The sequence below is a fragment of the Fusarium vanettenii genome, assembly GCF_000151355.1.
Source record: "Fusarium vanettenii 77-13-4 chromosome 1 genomic scaffold NECHAsca_1_chr1_3_0, whole genome shotgun sequence".
Taxonomy (NCBI): domain Eukaryota; kingdom Fungi; phylum Ascomycota; class Sordariomycetes; order Hypocreales; family Nectriaceae; genus Fusarium; species Fusarium vanettenii.
The window spans coordinates 371747-389625 of record NW_003315881.1 but is presented as its reverse complement, the minus strand read 5'-3'; the positions used below and the strand labels follow the sequence as shown (position 1 = coordinate 389625).

Below are 17879 nucleotides of genomic sequence, written 5' to 3'. Positions count from 1 at the left end.
TGTCCTGGGTCGAAAGATATACCTATGGCAACTGTTAATTAGCATGGCTGAACGCCAGTAACACAATGCGGGGCCCCCAATAAAGTGAGCCGACAGGTACTCCGTAGGTATGGTCATCAAAGAGGCGCGGGCTCATCAGACGAGATGAGATGCGACCCGCCGAGGAAGCCGACGAACGACGCCAATTATGGAAACCCCCGAGCAATTCTGTCTTATTATGCGGGCGAGAGTTGGGTGCGCCAAGTCGACTCGGGGTTGGCCCCATGCGTCGCCTGCTGCCGATTTATTAGATCTGAGGCCGGGAAGCCGAAGGTTGTTTGTGGTTACGACAATGGTCACGATGGCGGTTGCTCAGCCCTGCTCGGCAAGGGGTCTGCTCTTTTTCATGCATGGACTTGCATCTTGAACAGAAGCCTGAATGAAAGTTGGCGGTGTCCCATTCCGCACGGGCAACAGTTGCAGTTAAACAGGCTTTAGGGATCGTCAACAAGCGAGAGTTGTCGAGAGATCTAACGCTAGATGGAAGGGAGCTGGTCCTTGTATCGTAGGAGTTTGTCGACGATCACGATGACTGATGCGATGCATTGGTGGTGTAAAGTGCCTGTTGCTGTGTTGTGTGGCCTTGGCTGATCTCTCTAATCCCACATCTGCCGCTCATGGACAAAAGGCATGCGGAGCTTCCCGGCTAGAGTTGACACATGCTTGGTTGATAGGGGCTCAGTGTATTGGTACTCGAGGGCAATGACTGGACGCCTGGTTCCTCAAAGCGCTGAAGTGATGGCTGTCTGAAGCAAATGAAACATCGACGGCTTGGCGCCATGCTGAATGGCAAGCGGGCACGATGTCGTCAACTCTGACGGGCCTCATGGAAGGCCCTGGCGGTCAGGACAAGCACTAGCGCAGCCCAGAAAGCAACTCAGCCAGTTTCTTGCAGAGCGTCCCAGTGGCCTGGACTTGGTCTGGACCCTTGATCCAATGCGCTAATCCCAGCAGGCCATGACGGGGGCAACGTACCATCAAGGAAAGTTTGGCCGCCTCCAGCCTGAGAGAGCTCGCACGTTGTGTGCCGTAGTGGTCGTCGTCGTTTCAGTGTTGTTTCCTCTCCGCCTCTCCTTTGAGCTTCTGGAGAAATAAGCGGACCTGTATTGACAGCGCCATTCCCGCACCAAGATTTCGTCATGCCGAACCCTCTATTATTCTGCGGCCCCTTGTCTGGTGGTTGCTGTTTTGACGCGTAGGCTGAAGGGAAAAGGGGGGTGGGCACATATGCGCATGTCGCATGCCCTCTTTGACTTGTAGAAAGGCTCGGATTCGCTTTGTAGACGATACTTGTCATTGTGATGATGTGAAGAGGGCGAGAGTATACTCTCAGTGAGCACAGACTCGCAGTAGCTGAAGTGAATGATGGCGAAGGACCAGGATCATGACTGTTGGTGGCATTGGGGTCCATTGCAAGGAGAATCTGCCTCGTGGGGTTGGGGCGGTGACTTTGTAGGATCCCTGTCCGCTCCTTCCATTTCGCGAGTTCAGCTCCAGGTCCAGGTAGAAGGAACCTGAGGAGGCAGGCAGGTTCCTGGTGATGGACATGAGCCCTGAATATCGTCAATTGAACGATTGGGAACGGTGAGGGATATCTATCGAACTGCCAATAATAACTTGGTATCCTGTCACAGACCGTCCATGGGAATTGCACCGTAGGCATCCGTAGCTTCTTGCGGAGATTTAAAGCTTCCATTAGTTGACGGAGCTGGAGTCATGGCGGTGCAAGCCCAGTAGCAAACCCCACTAAAGCATGTCCATCGTCCTGCGCCGTCTGACGCCTGAACGTCTGCAACGGTAAAGTAACCGCATCCCACAGCGGCTTATTGGATCCTCAAGGAGCCAACGGCTCAATAACAGCCTGGGTACCTATAACCGCTGAACCGGGCGTGCAGCGGGTGGCCCCAGGTCCCCTCTCATCCATTCTTTCAGTGGGCTCCATCCTGTCCTGAGCCATCATCACCACCACCACGGCCTCGATACGGTACGGTGCAGCGCCCAAAAAAAGTCGTCGGCCGTCACCCAACCACACCTTGACCCAAGCCCATCCATTAGTTGGAATTTTTTTCTACTCTCGTCCGACTCTGGGCTTGTCTTGCCTCTCTTCTCCTCCTTCACCCACCAAAAGAAACTCTTCTATCGAGTATCCCATTCCGTCTCCACGCGGCAACCCTTATTTCAGCCTCCCGTTCAGTCCAGTCGTTTTCTCCCGTCTTCAACCACCCCCTGTCGCTCGTTCATATCCATCTCCATCCATCCTCCCAGAGGCAGCTCCCGCCCCCTTGTCCCCGCTGTGTCGCCGCGTTTCGGGTGCCCGGCTCCCGACGAACCACCCAAATATCCTCCACCAGCATCCATCGCTGTTAGGCTACTAAAGTGTCACTGGCCACCCTCTCCTCCACGCTCGCTCTTGTCTTTGCTCTCTTGCTGTCCGTCGTCGATCCGAATATTTGCGCCTTGAACTCCCTACGGCTGATGCTTCGACGACCGTTGGCACTCCAATAACACCCGCCCCGTCTCGACACCGTAATTCTGGGTGCTCCACCATCATCAAGCGCTGCTTCGTCGCAAGGCTGCCGAACCACCCCCTTCACCTCGACACTCGTTTTGACGAAAAGCTCCCAACTTCACGCTTGGCTGCCCCGGCACTGCCAAAGCCTCACTCTCATACGCAACTATGGCTGCAGTCACCACCTCATCGCCCCCAACAGCAGCGTCGCCCACTTCCAACTACCAGGACTCGAGACAAAGCGACGACGCACCTCGAAGCCCCATCCGTGTCCCAAATCTCAACCTCGCCAACGGCCCGCAACTGCGCCAGGCCCCTGTCTCCCCCGTTCGTGTTAATTTTCAAGACGAGAACTGGGCACAGCCCTCGAACGCCGACATCGAACATGCCCAGCGACAGGCCTCGCAACTAGAACTGGCCGACCGCACCCGCCATCCCCTCCCCTCGCCCCCAGATGCCGCTCCTCCACCTCCGCCACATGGCTTCAGTACCGAGTTTGAGGACTCTCAGGACTTCTACGATGGTGCCCAGGGAACCCCCCGAGCTGACAGGACTCCGGCTCTACCACTTGATACATCATTTACTCGCCAGCCTCAACCCCCGGTGTCCAGCCCAACCAGGAGTCCCAATGCCGCGTCAAACTTGTCTCCCACTTATACGGCGAGCCATGAGCGTTACGAGCATAACAAGATAAGTCCTACGGACAGAGTGCGCAACCAAGACCAGTTCCGCAACAGCCGCGAGTCGGACGAAACAGCAAGCACAAACCCGCAGCAAACTTCGATCGAGTCATCTGCAACAACGAGTGCAAGTTCCCTGTCAGGCATCAACGAGAATGCCGAAGCCCGAACAATAGGTGACTCTCCCGAGAGCTCCATCATTGAAGGAAATCTGCCTGGGAACCAGTCTGTCCCCCAGTTTCAGTACCACCACCAGAAGGATTTCCCACCGCGTGTGTCGAGCGTTCCCAATGAGGACTCGAGGAGCTATTCCACCCCCGATCTGGCCGAGAGTGCTTCCACTCTTGGACGTCACTTAACACCGAGTTCGAGTAACCTGAGGAGGACTTCGATGCCTCGACCGCAATCATCCTACTCCATCTACTCGGACGGTCGCGGGCGCTCCCCTGGTTTGATGCCGGGTGGCTCGCAGGCACGTAAATCCCCCGATGTAAGGCTGTCAACGTATGCAGAGCTGCTCAATGCTCCATATCCCCAGCAAGGCCCGGCGCCCCTGACTCCCGACAACTCGAACCTCCGAACAGTCATTGGCAACAATGCCTCTCTCCTGAGCACCCAAAAGACTCTAGACATGTACCGTGCCAATGTCAAGAAGACTAATGATCTGTCGATCCAATACTCGTTTGCTGTCTTCCTGATCTCCACCGCTCAGGAGCAAGGCCTGGATGTCTCGGACCCTAAGATGCGAAAGAACAGCCCGAAACCGCAAAAGGGACACGATAGCCCGACTGTCGAGGGCTCTGTCTCGACCCCTTATGAGCTGGTTCGCGAAGCCCGGCAAATCCTCCAGCGCTTGTCCAGCGCTGGTTATCCTTTTGCTCAGTACTATCTGGCTGACGGCTATGCATCTGGACTCTTCAACAAGGGCAAGGAGGATTACAACTCGGCTTTCCCTCTCTTCGTCCTGGCTGCGAAGCACGGCCATGCCGAATCTGGATATCGAACAGCGCTATGTTACGAATTTGGCTGGGGCTGCCGCAAAGATCCAGCCAAGGCTGTGCAGTTCTTACGCTCAGCGGCTTCGAAGCGTCACCCCGGTGCCATGACACGGCTTGGAAAAGCCTGTCTTTCCGGTGACCTCGGAGAGAAGAGATATCGAGAGGGTATCAAGTGGATGAAGCTTGCCAGCGAGGCTGCGGACATGCAGTACAATTCGGCCCCCTACCAACTCGGTTGCTTGTACGAGAACGGCTATGGTGCAGATATCTTTAAGGACGATAACCACGCTGCGGAGCTCTTTACCCAAGCTGCTGATTTAGGGCATCCCGAGGCGAACTACCGTCTCGGTGATGCCTATGAGCACGGTTTGCTCAACTGTCCTCGCGATCCTGCACTCAGTGTTCACTTTTACACTGGCGCGGCTGAGCGGGGACATGCTGGTGCTATGATGGGATTGTGCGCCTGGTATATGGTTGGCGCTCCTCCAATTTTGGAGAAGGATGAGGAGGAGGCCTACGAGTGGGCGCGTCGATCCGCGGATTTGGGTATGTCGTGAAATCATATATGGAGTCGCTGCAGTAACTAACAAAGTCTTAGGTTTCGTCAAGGCTCAATATGCTGTTGGATACTTTACCGAGATGGGCATTGGATGTCGACGGGACGCCCTGGAAGCCAACGTTTGGTACGTCAAGGCTGCTGATGCCGGAGACGAGCGAGCCAGACAGCGACTGGCGATTATCCAGGCAGCTGTAAGCGGCCAGGGAACCCCAATGGAGGTTGCTCCGCCACGGAATGGCAAGATACAGAAAAACAACAAGGACGACAAGGACTGCGTGGTGATGTAAAGGGAGGGAAGCCGGACGGAAACGAGCCCGCTTAAAGGGGGGCGTGGCCATGCATGATATGGCGGAAACGACTAATTCACAACAAAAACAACTTCGATTCTTTGGCAGCCGGGCTTTACGACACATACCGGCCTACGTTTTCTTTCCTTCCTGTCCGTCCTTGCATCGGCAGCAACAAAGGCATGTTCATTGACGACGACGCTGTTATATCTTCTTTTCATACACTGCATCACTGCATCTGGGGGAGCTTTTGTGTAGGGTTGGATTCCAGGAGTTGTCTTTTCTGGCGCAACTTCTTATCCCCCATTACTCTCCTTGTCTTGTTGGAAATACCGCTTTTAGACTAAAAAAGGGGGAAGAGCATGGGGATTCTGGATACTTTGAGAGGTGGCATAGCAGGGAATTCTAATCTGATTGGGGATGAGAGGTAGTGCTTTGGGCTGTTGAGAGGAGCCAGGTGTCGATGAGAGGACCCTGGTGCGACTGGCATTTTCTGCATGGCGTGCGATGATGGGAACGGGGGAGTCTTGACAGGGCGAAAGATGATGAAGCTCTTGCGTTTGGCGTTTATGGGGGGACGCGGCTTGGATGTAATCACGACGTAATAATATAGTGCCTGTCATGAATGGGAGAATATTGGGTGTATGTCTGGTCTGTGGCTGGTGATGCTTGGAGTGAGATTCGATCTTCTGCATGGGGTTTCGAGGACCATGATGGTTGGTATATGATATCGATGGATGAGTATAGTTGGAGGTGTGGTGAGATGAAGGAATTGTGGTTGCTGAGGTCTCGATCTTGCCTCGAGGATAAACGGAACCTTGGGGTCTCAACATGTACACATACGTCCTATATATATATATATAGTTGAAGCACCATTCAACGCATCTGCCTGGTTCTATACATTGCTGAGGCTGATAGTCCCCCTTCCCTCCTTGCTAAACTTTTCACATATTAACGTTGATATGGTTTAGACTAAACCCGCCTTGCAGGAATCGCGATAGCTTCCACGTAAAGGAGGCTCACAAATTAACCTCCCTCAGCAACGATCCTACGCCCTCCCACCTCCGAGTTCACCGCCTATGCCCCTCCACTTACAAGCTGTGGTCTCCAGCAAAGTCCAGCCCCACGCATTGGTCAGATCCACGACACTGACCCCAACCTCTGGCGGGCCATGTATAGGGTAAGGACCAGAGTGAGAGTGTCCAAAGGGTGGTGACCTACGTGTAAGTCGGTGTGGAACTTGGTTCGTGAAAGCTTTGTAAAGTAGGCGCATTCAGTTACACATGGTCTGTCAATGAAACCGCCACATTGGTCAAGATGGTGTAGGTTGGCAGACACACACAGACTCATCATGTAAGGGGGGAGTTCCAAGGAGTAGAGCCGCCAATGCAAATAGTCAGACTATGCCCGAGGATCGAAACCTAAGGAACCACACACACACACAAGATTTAGTCACGAGACACAAAAAAGATTCAATGTGCCCACTACGTAAAGGCCAGGATTTAGAGCTTCTACCAAGGGCTTACACCAAGGGCGGCTCTTCTGCCCCTGCCCAGACCAAGCCATCCGAGTCGAGTCTACACAATTACGTAGGTGGGATGATCTTGTTCATTCATCTATTAATACCAAATCAAAGCTTGGCTGGATCTTTAAAGAAGAGAGGCGCCGAGTAGAAGCCAGCCGTCTTTCAACAAAAATCCACGAAACCGCCGTTGAAACAGCATCGTCAAAGAATCCAGGGCTTACCCTTGACCGCCGAGCAAAGAACTCGGCCACAAGTGGACCTGAGATTCCCTCATCAAGCTTCCCGCAGCGGGAAAGGCGCTACCTAAGCGTAGATCGATCCCAAGATAGCACGCACAAACCAGGCCCCAATTACCCGAGGGAGACGAAGAGAGAGAGGGAGGCGAACAAAGTGACTGACCCCACGTCTGGAGTCGGCCGAAAGCAGGGAGAAGAAGACCGTCGAGTCGAGACAAAGAGCTGAAAAGAGGGGCATGTTATTTATTATGCCACCGTTTCAGGCGCGTCTTTGTGTTTATGTTTCTCAATATGTGCTTTTTTTCTACTCTTGATGTGGGTTGAGCCGTCAAGGGCAAGGGAGCGGTCCGTGGTGCACGAGGTGGCTTCGCTGCTGAAGGGCGGGGGAGGGATCCATTCTGTCTTGAGGGGTCTCGGAGGGGTAGATACTCGATAGTCGTAGCGAGTCTGTCTATTTATGGCTAAAACTCGGTAGTTTTGCCTTGGTCAAGAGGGAGTGAGTGAAATATTGGGACATATTGGAGTGTGTTGCATCATTTTGAGGGAGTGACAACACATCGAGGGAGCTGGTTGTAAGACGAGATTATGCCGTCCAGTTCGTGTGTACGTGTACGCTCATGAGGACTCCTCAAACTGCCAACGTGGTTCTTATGACGCAATTCTATCGGTGAAGCAAGGACACGACACGATCCAATTCACTTGGATAGTCGAAGAATGGATCCACGCACTCTGTAACATAGGATCAGGCTTAGCCAACCTAGGGCTCCAGTCCGATAACCGCCGTCTTGTTCCAACTTTGGACTGTGAGAAGAAGGGTTCGACGCACTGTATCGACCTGTCACGGCAGGAGCGACAGGTACTTGATGCACGCACAGGCCATGTTCGGAAGTGGTTGCAGACCCTCCCCACATATACCCAGAATTTGGTGTTCTTCTATTGGCCAGAGTCAAACTGATGCATCTTTTCATTAACGCGTCGTACGCGTCTCACACGCGTTTTTCTCAACCTCATGCGCGTCCTTTTCGCGATCTTGAGCGGTAATCGCGCAAAAAAGAGGAGCATGACTTCACAGAAGAGCCAATGGCATCCAGTAGAGCCCGCATGCGCCGTGCCATGTGTGAGCGATGACTTGCAGAGAAGCAGCATGACCGCGACGCTCTTTCCTTTTGCAATGCGAAGACCCAGAGCGAGCGACGTGCAGGTCGGCGGGCGTTGGATGACGAGGGGAACACTCGCCATGTGAATCGAGGTACAACCAAGTCCGACAGCTGAAAATGTTCGCCACGATGAAATTATTCTGCATCATCCATCTCGTAATAAGATGCACTCTTCAGCTTTCATCGAAAGCTGCAAGTGCTCACCTTGATGGAAGCGTCACCTTGGACGCTTCCGGCCCGTCTGGTCGGCGAATCACGCGGGCCTTCTTCCGACGTGAAGGGAGTGTGTGTGTGTGGGAGATGATGAGAACGAGATGGGGGGCACCATGACCTCACCGACTCGGTTGTAATGGAGGTCTCAACTAGAGGTCACACGCCGAACACACTTGCGCCGATACAGTATCTGTACCATCCATCCTGGGATCGAGTGACGGTGAGAGAGGTTCGATCAGGGCCTGAGTTGACGCCGCAGCCGTCCGCCAGTCGCTGTCGTCACTCGACAGACCCAGTCCCTGCAGCGTATCAACGTGGGAGCGGCCGTAGCTCGTCCGCTTCGCGACGGGACGCTCCCACTCCCACTCCGTAGCCCCATAGGCGAGTGTTGCGGTAGCATCCAGCTGCGGAACGTGCGTCGGCGGAGAATTCATCATGAACAGTCTGTCGCACACTGGCTGCTCTGTCCGCTCGATCCGTGAGCTGATGTCTTTGATCAGGAAATAATAAATTGGCTGTGCCTCGTTACGTGAGCCCCGAACAATATCAACCCAAGTCCTTTCCCGGGTGGAGGGACAGACGCAAGAGACTGACACGCCGATAGTGACGGATTAAACGACCCAAGCCGGCGGTCAAGGTCTTAGACTTGAGCATTGGAGTCTGAGACCTCTATGCGCTAGTCACACACAAAAGCCCGTAACTGGTGTGCCTGGCTGTGCTTCAAACCCTTGTCTGCGTGTGATGGTCGCAGGAGTAGCCTGGTTTCTTGAGTCAGTGAGGGGCAGCATCGAGCCCGAAAACGGTGCAGTCTTTTTTGCCAGGGAGGGTCATGGTGGAATAGGCCGAGAAACACTATGAGATGGATGGAGGGATACAAGGCAGAGAGGGAGGACGAACCCCTCCATTTCGGCACTTGGGAGAAAGCGGCTTGATCCATCGTCGATACCTCGCCTCGTTTGTTATTCCCAACAAAAGATCAAGTGCGGCTGTTTGCTCAGCCGGGCGGTTCGGCTGTTGCTACTACCACCGGCCGGAGCCTGGCGATGGCATCAAGACCAACCTTTTGGAATATGGCATATCGACAGGTCAGAAAAAAAAAAAAAAAAAGAAAGATTCATGGGGAAGGGTAATCTACGATGTATTCCGACCAAGACGAGAAGAGGCGGCAGCAAGTCGTATGATGGTGGATGTCTGCTAGATTTGGTCGTTTCTTTTTCCTTATTTCCACCTCGGGTTCCTGACGCTCGCTGGCTTGCGTTGAAGATGAGAAGCGGCGGCGGCCCCAGACACGGGCTCAAGCGTCGCATCGCAGCTGCACATAATCGGACAGAGGGACTCAGATCGGATCTGCATCTGCTTGTCTGGGACCTGCCTGGCCTGGTTCTTTCTTGCATGGTCAGGTAAGGGGGTTCATTAAAGGTTTCGTTTCTTTTCGCCGAGGGAGAAGCAAATAGGGCGGTGGATGACGTAGATGAAGACGTTGAACAAGGCAATAAAGCCTTGTTAGACATGAAAAGAGGGAGAGGGCACAAAGAGGGAGACAATATGAAGAGGGAGAGCAAGCACTGAGGACATCATCAGTGGAGATGGAACTGACGGGAGGGAGTCTAGAAAGAGCCAGGGAAAAGAAAACAAATCAAAATAACCGGGGCAGTTGTCGTGTTGCACCAAGGATGGAGAGACGGGAAATCATGCACACAAGACCTGAGAAAGAAGAAAGGAAAAACAAAAGGCTCTGCTTTGCATTGGATTTTGTCTCGCCGGTTGCGGGTAATTCCTCATGGATGGATGTTGTTGAGGAAGGAAGGACTGAGACGAAGAAAAGAATGTCTCAAGCGTGTCTGTCTGATTGGCCATGACGGAGAAGGGCAGCAGATGTTCTTGGTACAGTGTCCGGCTGCCACAGGGAGTTACCTGCCAGACGTGCATTTTCTCGCTACGGAGAGATGTATCTCACACCCCGGACCCGTGTGAACAAGATCAAATCCAGGGTCGTAGACTGTCCATGAGAAAATCGATACCCGCAAGCGGCTGTCTCTGGTGCCCATGTCCCATGTCCCATGTCCCATGTCTCGAGATGGAGGCCGCGCTTGTCACTGGGGTACGTACACGAGTACGCCCTCTCGTGTGGTCCATCCCCTGCACTTGCACTGATAGATCCCCTGTAAATGGATGGATCCTTAGGCAGGTCATTCATCCACCCCAACGCCCGGGCTCGAGGCATCGACAGCACCATGGACAGAAGCAACCGGGACTGGGAATGGATGGGTCCATCAGACAGACATGTCGGGTCCCAAGGGCAGGGTCGGGCGATCAGGTGGTGCACGGGGTCTCACCCCCCGTCGTGCCCGCTAAAACGCCAACGGCCATGGCGGGTTCACGTATGTCGCTGTCTGCACTGTCTCTGGACGGTGCAGCCGCGCACGCTAGGTGTGCAAGTCACTCACTGTGGGCTTGGGCTTGCACTGGCGCCTGCCTTGGAGGGCCCCGACTGTGCGTACTGTGCCTGCCTTCTGAGGGTCCATCAATCCATATTAGGCCAGTGTCCCCTGCCCTGCCCCTTCCCATCCCATTCCAATTCAATCCCACCCACCTACTCCGTACTTGCACTCACTCGCACTTGCCTGAGGTGACCGACCCCCCCGTTCATTCCAATTCCCACCACCACCACCGCATTTCGCCTGCTCTTCACTCCGACAACCAGACACCAACACTTCCCCCTACAACAAACACAAACATTCTCTTTCTCTCACGAGGAATAACCACGACTCCATTCGCATCGCATTGTATCGCGTCGCATCATCATCGTCTTCATATCAATCTATACTCCATTCGACGCGCGCGCGCATACTCTACATCAAGTCGCTGCCTCTGTTGGTTTTGCGCGCTGTCGCCTACTTTATCCTGGTCGCAATCGCACCACTCGCCAACCACCCGGCTCGACTTTATATTAAAAAACACAACAACTCCAGAAGTCGTCGTCTTTCTCACTCCCACCTCTCGAAAGTCAACAATCGCCACCATGCTTCTCCCGTCCGCTCTGTCGTGCGATGCGTCGCACTCGTCGCACTCCTCCCAGCCTCGACTCCAACCCTCTCTGTTCTCTCCTCCCGCCAGCCCCCCGTCGCACGCTCCATTCGCCAACATCATGACAACTTGCCGCTCTCTTCAGTCTCTGCTCGCCAATCCCGCGCCCATCACCGACTCACGCGCCATGCCATCGCTCGCTCAACTACCCACGCCGCCGCTCGCCCACGCGCCTCCTCCGCTGAAGCTGCGCCTTCGGTCGCGCGACAATCGCCGTGAGCCGGTCGGACCCAAGAAGATCACCAAGCGCGCTCCGCCGCGTGGCGCCAACAAGAGACGCCGCACACCCGAGGACGATGCAGACCGCTATGGTTCCGAAAGTGACTCGGCTAGTGAGGCGCCGTCGTCGCCATGCCCGCCCACCGAACCAGTTGCACCCTCAACACCCAAGCGCACGCGCATCGCTCCTGAACAACTCCCTCTTGGTCTCGAGCGATCCGACTTCCACAGAATGCAGGGCAACACCACCACCGAAAACAACAGCGCCGAAGCGGGAGAAGAAGATTGGACCGCTGAGGATGATCGCATCCTCATCGAACTTGTACTCGAGAAGCTCAAGCTATCCAAGACTGAATGGCAAGATTGCGCCCGAAACCTCGGCCGCGATCGCCATGCCGTAAACCGTCGCTGGAAGAGTCTGATAATGAACGGCGACGTTGGCCTCAAGACGCGATCTGGTCGCCGAAGCAAGCTACACTCAACCTGGTAATGGCGACCAGATCTTTGAGATCACGCTCTTGCACCTTTTCTTGTACATCATCTTTCCATCTTTGATTTCCATTTCTCTATCAGCGCAAGTCTCGGCCAACCCATCGCGATGGCCACGAAGGAAACCACCTTCACATCAAAAGAACAGGATCTACAGGCATGGACATGGGATGTCCTCGGAGTTTTTTTTTGGTTATTATTTATCTGGTTTTGTAATAGTGATATCCTCGCGCACAAGCAACGCGCATCTTCAAGTTTCGTGTTTGATTTTTTGGGGGATCGAGAATAGGTCGGTCGGTCATTGGACATGGTTTTTTTTTTATGCTGCTGGACAGGTAGCGGTTACTATAGAGGTTAGGGAATCTTCCATGAAGAAATCTATCCATCCAATATTCAACTGTCTCATGGTCACATTCCATTCACCGCCGATAACCTCAACGGCTTCCCGTCTCTCCCGTCTCCCGTCTGGCTCATGGACCATGGCTGAAGTGTAAATGCCCTGTAACCAACCACATGGCAATAAGAAGCCATGACGGTTGAAAAAAGATCCAACACTGAACGCAATGTGACCCTCGACCCGGGCTTCCGCGTCAAACCTTGTCACCCCCTCCTATATCCCCGTTCCCGTGGTCAAAAAGGACGGGAGGCGCACGGTCTGACTGAAGGCTCCTCTCACCGCTGCTGGTGTTCGTGTGTGTACACAATCTTTCTTCTTCTTTTATTTGTGTTATTATTGCGCTTGGACTTTTGGTCAGGGTCTAGCGTTGCGCGGGGGGACGACGGACGGATAGTTCAGTTGACGGGCCGGTGCTAAAGGAGGTTGGTGCGTGACCCTGACGAAATGGAATGGACCCTAGTTTTTTCAACTGCCTCTAACTGTAACCTTGATGGTGATAAGGACGAGACATTACGGGTGCAACCGTCAATAACGAGTTCATAAAGGTACCCTTTTTCATATCATGATAAAACTGATTTTGATGCTTCGTGCTCAGTTTCCCTAATGTATCTTCTATAAAACCATGGGCTCCAAAAAGTTGAGAAAAAATACCTATAGCAAATCATAACCATTCCTGTCCCCTGTCCATTGCCCCCCCTCGCCTATCCGTGTATGTTCATTGAGAAAAAAAAAGACAAACCAACATCCATACAAAGTGTTTTCCCCCTTCCATGCTACGCGCAAGACCCTGTAGACTTTTCCGATGCAGATGAGTTTTGAGACGAGACTCGGGCGGGAGACCGACTCAGGAAGACGACACTGGTCATGATAATAAAAGACGGGGAATAAAAACCGTCCAAGGGTCTTGGGATGCAAGTTGATGGAATTTGACACAGCCAACCGCTCTGCTATGCCGTGCAGAGAAATATAAATGTTTCTGACAATGTGTGAATCATGAAGAAATGTGAGAAAAACGACATTGAAGGTGTAAGACGCAATGCCTCGTCGTTCGATGAGACTTGATTAGAAGGGATCCGACGCCTCGTCCTATGGCGGCGTCATCTGCTCCTCCATGAGCATCTTGCGAACCTCAGTCTCAAGGTTCTGCTCGGCCACGGCAGCATCTTCGTCTTCGACAGCGCCTGTGACCTTGTTGGCGAGCTCAATCTTCTTCTGGCAGGCCTTGTAAATAAGCTCTTCGATAGTGTGCGATGCGATGAGTCGGATGATCTCGACGTCGCGCTTCTGACCGAGACGATGGGCTCGGTTCTCGGCTTGGATGTCATCCTGAGGGTTGTCTGACTGGTCAAAGATGATGACCTTGTTGGCGGCTGTGAGATTGATGCCTGTGCCACCGGCTCCAGTGGTGAGGAGGAACACTGGGATCTCGGGGTCATCGTTGAATTCGTCGATGAGAGTCTGACGCTCAGAGACGTTGGTGTTGCCCATCAAGATGCGGTGCTGGATTCCCTTCAGAGAGAGGACTTCCTGCAGGAGCTCAATGACGCGCGAGAACTTGCTAAACACCAAGACCCGGTCCCCATTCTCTTGGTACTGTTGGATCAGCTCAAGCAGCTTCTTGACCTTGCCACTGTCCATCTCGGTTTCCTCAGGAACATCAAATCGTCCGAGAAGCTTGGGATAGTCACGACACCAAAGGTGTAGCTCAAAGTCGGAAGCGTTCTTGAGCTCTTGGATAAGGTGCTTGATATCGGGCTGGTGTAGCTCATCCTGCGACACATGGTCCATCAGGATCTGAGCCATCTTCCCCACCTTGGCGTCATCAAAGTGGCGTCTGAATAGGAGAGGGTGCAGCGCAGCCTTGCGAAGCTGGATCCAGACGTTGTTCAGGTCGTTTTGACGACCACGAGCCTTCTTGGCACGTTGAGATGGCTCTTGTCGGAACACCTCCTCGTACTCGGCATAGACTGCTTTCTGATTCTCGCTCATCTCGCAATGGACGACATTGCAGATCTTTGGAGGCATATCCGACAGGACTTGATCCTTGCGACGCTGGAGAATGAAGGGTTCCAGGATGGTGCGGGCTCGCTTGACACGCTCGCTGTATAGGAAAGCGCCGTTCGAGACGTCCCTGATGGTGACCTTTTGACTGAAGATGTACTGAATATGCTCCATACAGCTGTTGAACATTTCGGGGTTGATGAAGTTGAGTAGAGATGTCATCTCCAAGAGGTTATTTTGAACAGGAGTTCCTACAGTTTATTAGCAGTGTCCATGTTGATCGAGTGAGTAAGTGAGCGACATACCTGTAAGCAGCATCTTCCATTGCGCAGTGATGCGGCGGAGGTCCTTGTAGATCTTGGTCTCGGGATTCTTCATCTTGTGACCCTCATCGAAGATGGCAGCGTTGAGTTCGAATGACTGCATGGCCTCGATATCGGCAATGTTGTTAATCTGAGAGTAGGTCGCAAGGACGACGTGGAACGCCTCTGGCTCTTGTTCAACCTCGTAGGCGATCTCAGCTCGCTCGGTCTGAGAGCCTCGATATCCGATTACTGACAGATCAGGAGCGAACCTTTCAAATTCGGCAAGCCAGTTGTTGTATGTGCTAGGAGGAACGACGATGAGGTTCGGCCAAGGTCGCTTCCGGCTGGGGTTGTCGTTGTACTTCTCGACCAGGTGGCAGATGAGTGAGATGACCTGGCAGGTCTTGCCCAGACCCATCTCGTCGGCCAGGATACACCCAATGTTGAAGTTGTATAGTAGAGACATCCAGTTGAGACCGACAAGCTGGAATGGCTTCATCTCACAGTGTCCATCCATGAAGCGAGGCTGACGAGGGATGGGAGGACGAACATACTTGACAGTGCTGAAACTTGTCGGGGTGGGAGGAAGATTCTCTTCCGAGGTCTGACGTCGTGCCCGCTTGTCATGACCAAAAGTGTCGACATCCCATGTGTCGACCTGACCCTTGATAGCTTTGGCATCGGCCTCGCACTTGGCAACGACCTGGTCAATTGCGGAAACTGCGTCGAGGAAGACTCCAACGGCGTCGACGACGCTATCACCAATGCTGATCTTGGATGCCTTCCGAGCACCTGGCTTCTTTCCAATAGTTACCCTTCTGGCCTTGTCAAGATCGTCGAATGGCCGCTTCTCAATCATGCACTCGAGCTGAGACTCCTTCATGCCCGTCATGGCCGCCAATTCTTGAATTGTGCTCGTGTTGATGTAGTTTAGCACCTTGTCATCAGCGTCGTCGGTCGGCTCTGGTGAAGCCTCTGCCTGGTATGTATCCTCCTTGTCATCGTCAACGAGGTTGATAACCAGTGGATCGTCGCTCGAGGGAAGTTCAGGAAGAGAAACTTGGGAGGAGGGCTCGGGCGGATTTCGTCGACCTTGTATCAATCGTCGTCGAGGTTTCTGAGGGCTTGGAGATGCCGTGCGAGATTGAGAACGGGATGTATCTCGGCTACTAATAGCAACTGACTGTAGAGCACCCTTACTGATAAGACGTCTCTTGGGCTTGAGCGCAGGCTTTTGTCGTTGCTGTGACATTTGTCGCTCCAGGAGAAGGATTGTGTCGTCGATATCGTTGTGGCATGCCTTCAGCGCACTTCTGGCCTTTTCTGAGGGCACTCTGTCCCCGAAAACGTCAAAGATTTGACGGAGCCTGCTTCTAACCTGTCTCTCATCCGCCTCAGGGTCGTATGCAAAGGCCGAGATCTGCGCCTTAAACGTCGTCGGCCGAATGTCTCCACGGGGAGGAGTGAGGTCATCTTCGTCGTCAGAGATGAGGTTGATGGGGTCCATTGCTGGACGCTTGTTGGGCATGGTGGTAGTTGGCCGCTGGGGCGGACGGAATATCGTGCCGACAGGGGCGAGTCGTGTGGTTGCTAGGGGCGTGGACTTTTTGGGTTGTTGAAAAGGCGAGGACGCAGGGACTTCAATGATGCTGCTTGCAGGAGAAGACGATCTCAAAGATGCAAGCATGGGCTTTTGAAGAATCTGAGTTGGTTGTGTTGTTTCACGATCGCGAAGAAAGGCGGAGGGTGAGCAAGGAATGGTTTCTGCTCCTAGTTCGTCGGCATCGTCGATGAGTATCGTGTTGCGAGCGAGCGAGGGCGTTCGTGGTACGGCGTTTGAATGCCTAATTGGTAACGGCGAGGAGCTTCGCGCCATGTTGAATAATTCCCAAAAGGGAAAAAATGACAATAGAGGGAGAATGGGTTGTGTTGTTTGAGGGCGAGGTGAGGCGGGGGCGAGAGAATTGGTTCGTTTTGGTAAGAGAGCGTTTGTTTGAATTAGCGATTATGCCCCAAAGTGGGATGGAAGGCAGAGAATGAGAACAAGAGGGGCCATTTGACGAGAAAGAAAGGAAGCGTCAGGGCGGACACTGCGTTGTCAGTGCTCGTTATTGACAATGGAAACTCCTGCGGTGTCGACGAGCGTGAGAGGGCTCGGTTTCGTTGGTGGCTGACCCCGAGAGAGGGTGGAGTTTTTTTCGAGCCCGTTTGTTCAAGACGAGACGCGCTTCCGCCACACTACACACCAGACTAGCACACGATCGGCATCGCGAAGTCACGTGCTATTGAAGGGAGAATGGGAGCAGGATGGGACATGAAGAAGGTCAAGAATCAGTGCTAGATACTGTTATTAATAGCAAATATTTGATTTAAACTATGTTGGACTCTTTGTGAGGACAAAGAATATTTCTTTATTTCAAATCACATCTTGAGCGTTGGCCATCGCTTGGCAAGTGCTCTCACTAAAACCAACCCTCAGTGCTGGCTAGGTTGCACGTGCAGGTGGGACATGAGCCTCAAGCCTCCCGTGTCTTGCTTGGCTCTCACTGAAACTCATCCAGCTCGACTCCGTTCAATCTGATATTCCCCCAAACCACTTCACATTCATCTGCCATATCAAAAAAAATGGCGACTCGACGTATCATTGCGACTGAAAAGACCATCCTCGATAAGGATGATCCTATTGAGGAAAAGTCCAACATTGCTCCTGCTGTGCCAAAGTGAGTACTGTCCTCTGTGTCCTCATCTCACATTATCCCATCACCACTCATCCCACCGCGTCGAGATGAAAAACAAAACTGACTAAATTTAACAGCGATGTCATCTACAAGCTCTTGGCCTTTACTATCGGCATGATTGTCCTTCCTATCGGATCCTACTTTGTCACTGTTAATACCATCTTCCGGGGTATGCCTCTCTTCTCTTCCGTAAGGTGTCGTCATCATCACGTCTCAGCTAACCATTCACTCCCAGGCAACTCATCCTTCGCTGGTGGCTTTGCTGCTGTCATGGCCAATGTCGTGCTGGTTGCATATATCATCGTCGCAATGAAGGAGGAGAACACTGAGCAGCCAAGTAAACCAAAGTCTGACAGTAAAAAGGATCAATAGTTGGAGCCATGGTCGTTCGCATATTGCCATTACCCCTTCACAACTCATTCTGCTCACACAATGTCACA

General features: G+C 53.1%; 4 protein-coding genes across 4 annotated transcripts; 3 read left to right on the top strand and 1 right to left on the bottom strand.

The window, feature by feature from the left end:
* Nucleotides 1–2716: 2716 nt before the first annotated feature.
* Nucleotides 2717–5072, top strand: NECHADRAFT_31644 (uncharacterized protein; the record flags this gene model as incomplete). Its single annotated transcript, XM_003054059.1, has 3 exons — nt 2717–3042; nt 3172–4772; nt 4825–5072. 3 exons carry the CDS (start codon nt 2717–2719, stop codon nt 5070–5072), a joined length of 2175 nt encoding a protein of 724 aa, XP_003054105.1.
* A 6153-nt stretch (nt 5073–11225) lies between these two features.
* NECHADRAFT_74494 (uncharacterized protein) lies at nt 11226–11999 on the top strand (the record flags this gene model as incomplete). The annotated part of the gene is made up of 1 exon (XM_003054058.1): nt 11226–11999. The coding sequence occupies one exon, from the start codon at nt 11226–11228 to the stop codon at nt 11997–11999; it is 774 nt and encodes a 257-aa protein (XP_003054104.1).
* Nucleotides 12000–12959: 960 nt separating this feature from the next.
* CHR2120 (uncharacterized protein) lies at nt 12960–16577 on the bottom strand (the record flags this gene model as incomplete). The annotated part of the gene is made up of 2 exons (XM_003053352.1): nt 12960–14647; nt 14702–16577. 2 exons carry the CDS (start codon nt 16575–16577, stop codon nt 13482–13484), a joined length of 3042 nt encoding a protein of 1013 aa, XP_003053398.1. The 3' UTR covers nt 12960–13481.
* Nucleotides 16578–17326: 749 nt separating this feature from the next.
* NECHADRAFT_74492 (uncharacterized protein) lies at nt 17327–17811 on the top strand (the record flags this gene model as incomplete). The annotated part of the gene is made up of 3 exons (XM_003054057.1): nt 17327–17421; nt 17517–17608; nt 17675–17811. The coding sequence occupies 3 exons, from the start codon at nt 17327–17329 to the stop codon at nt 17809–17811; spliced, it is 324 nt and encodes a 107-aa protein (XP_003054103.1).
* Between the last annotated feature and the right edge of the window lie 68 nt (nt 17812–17879).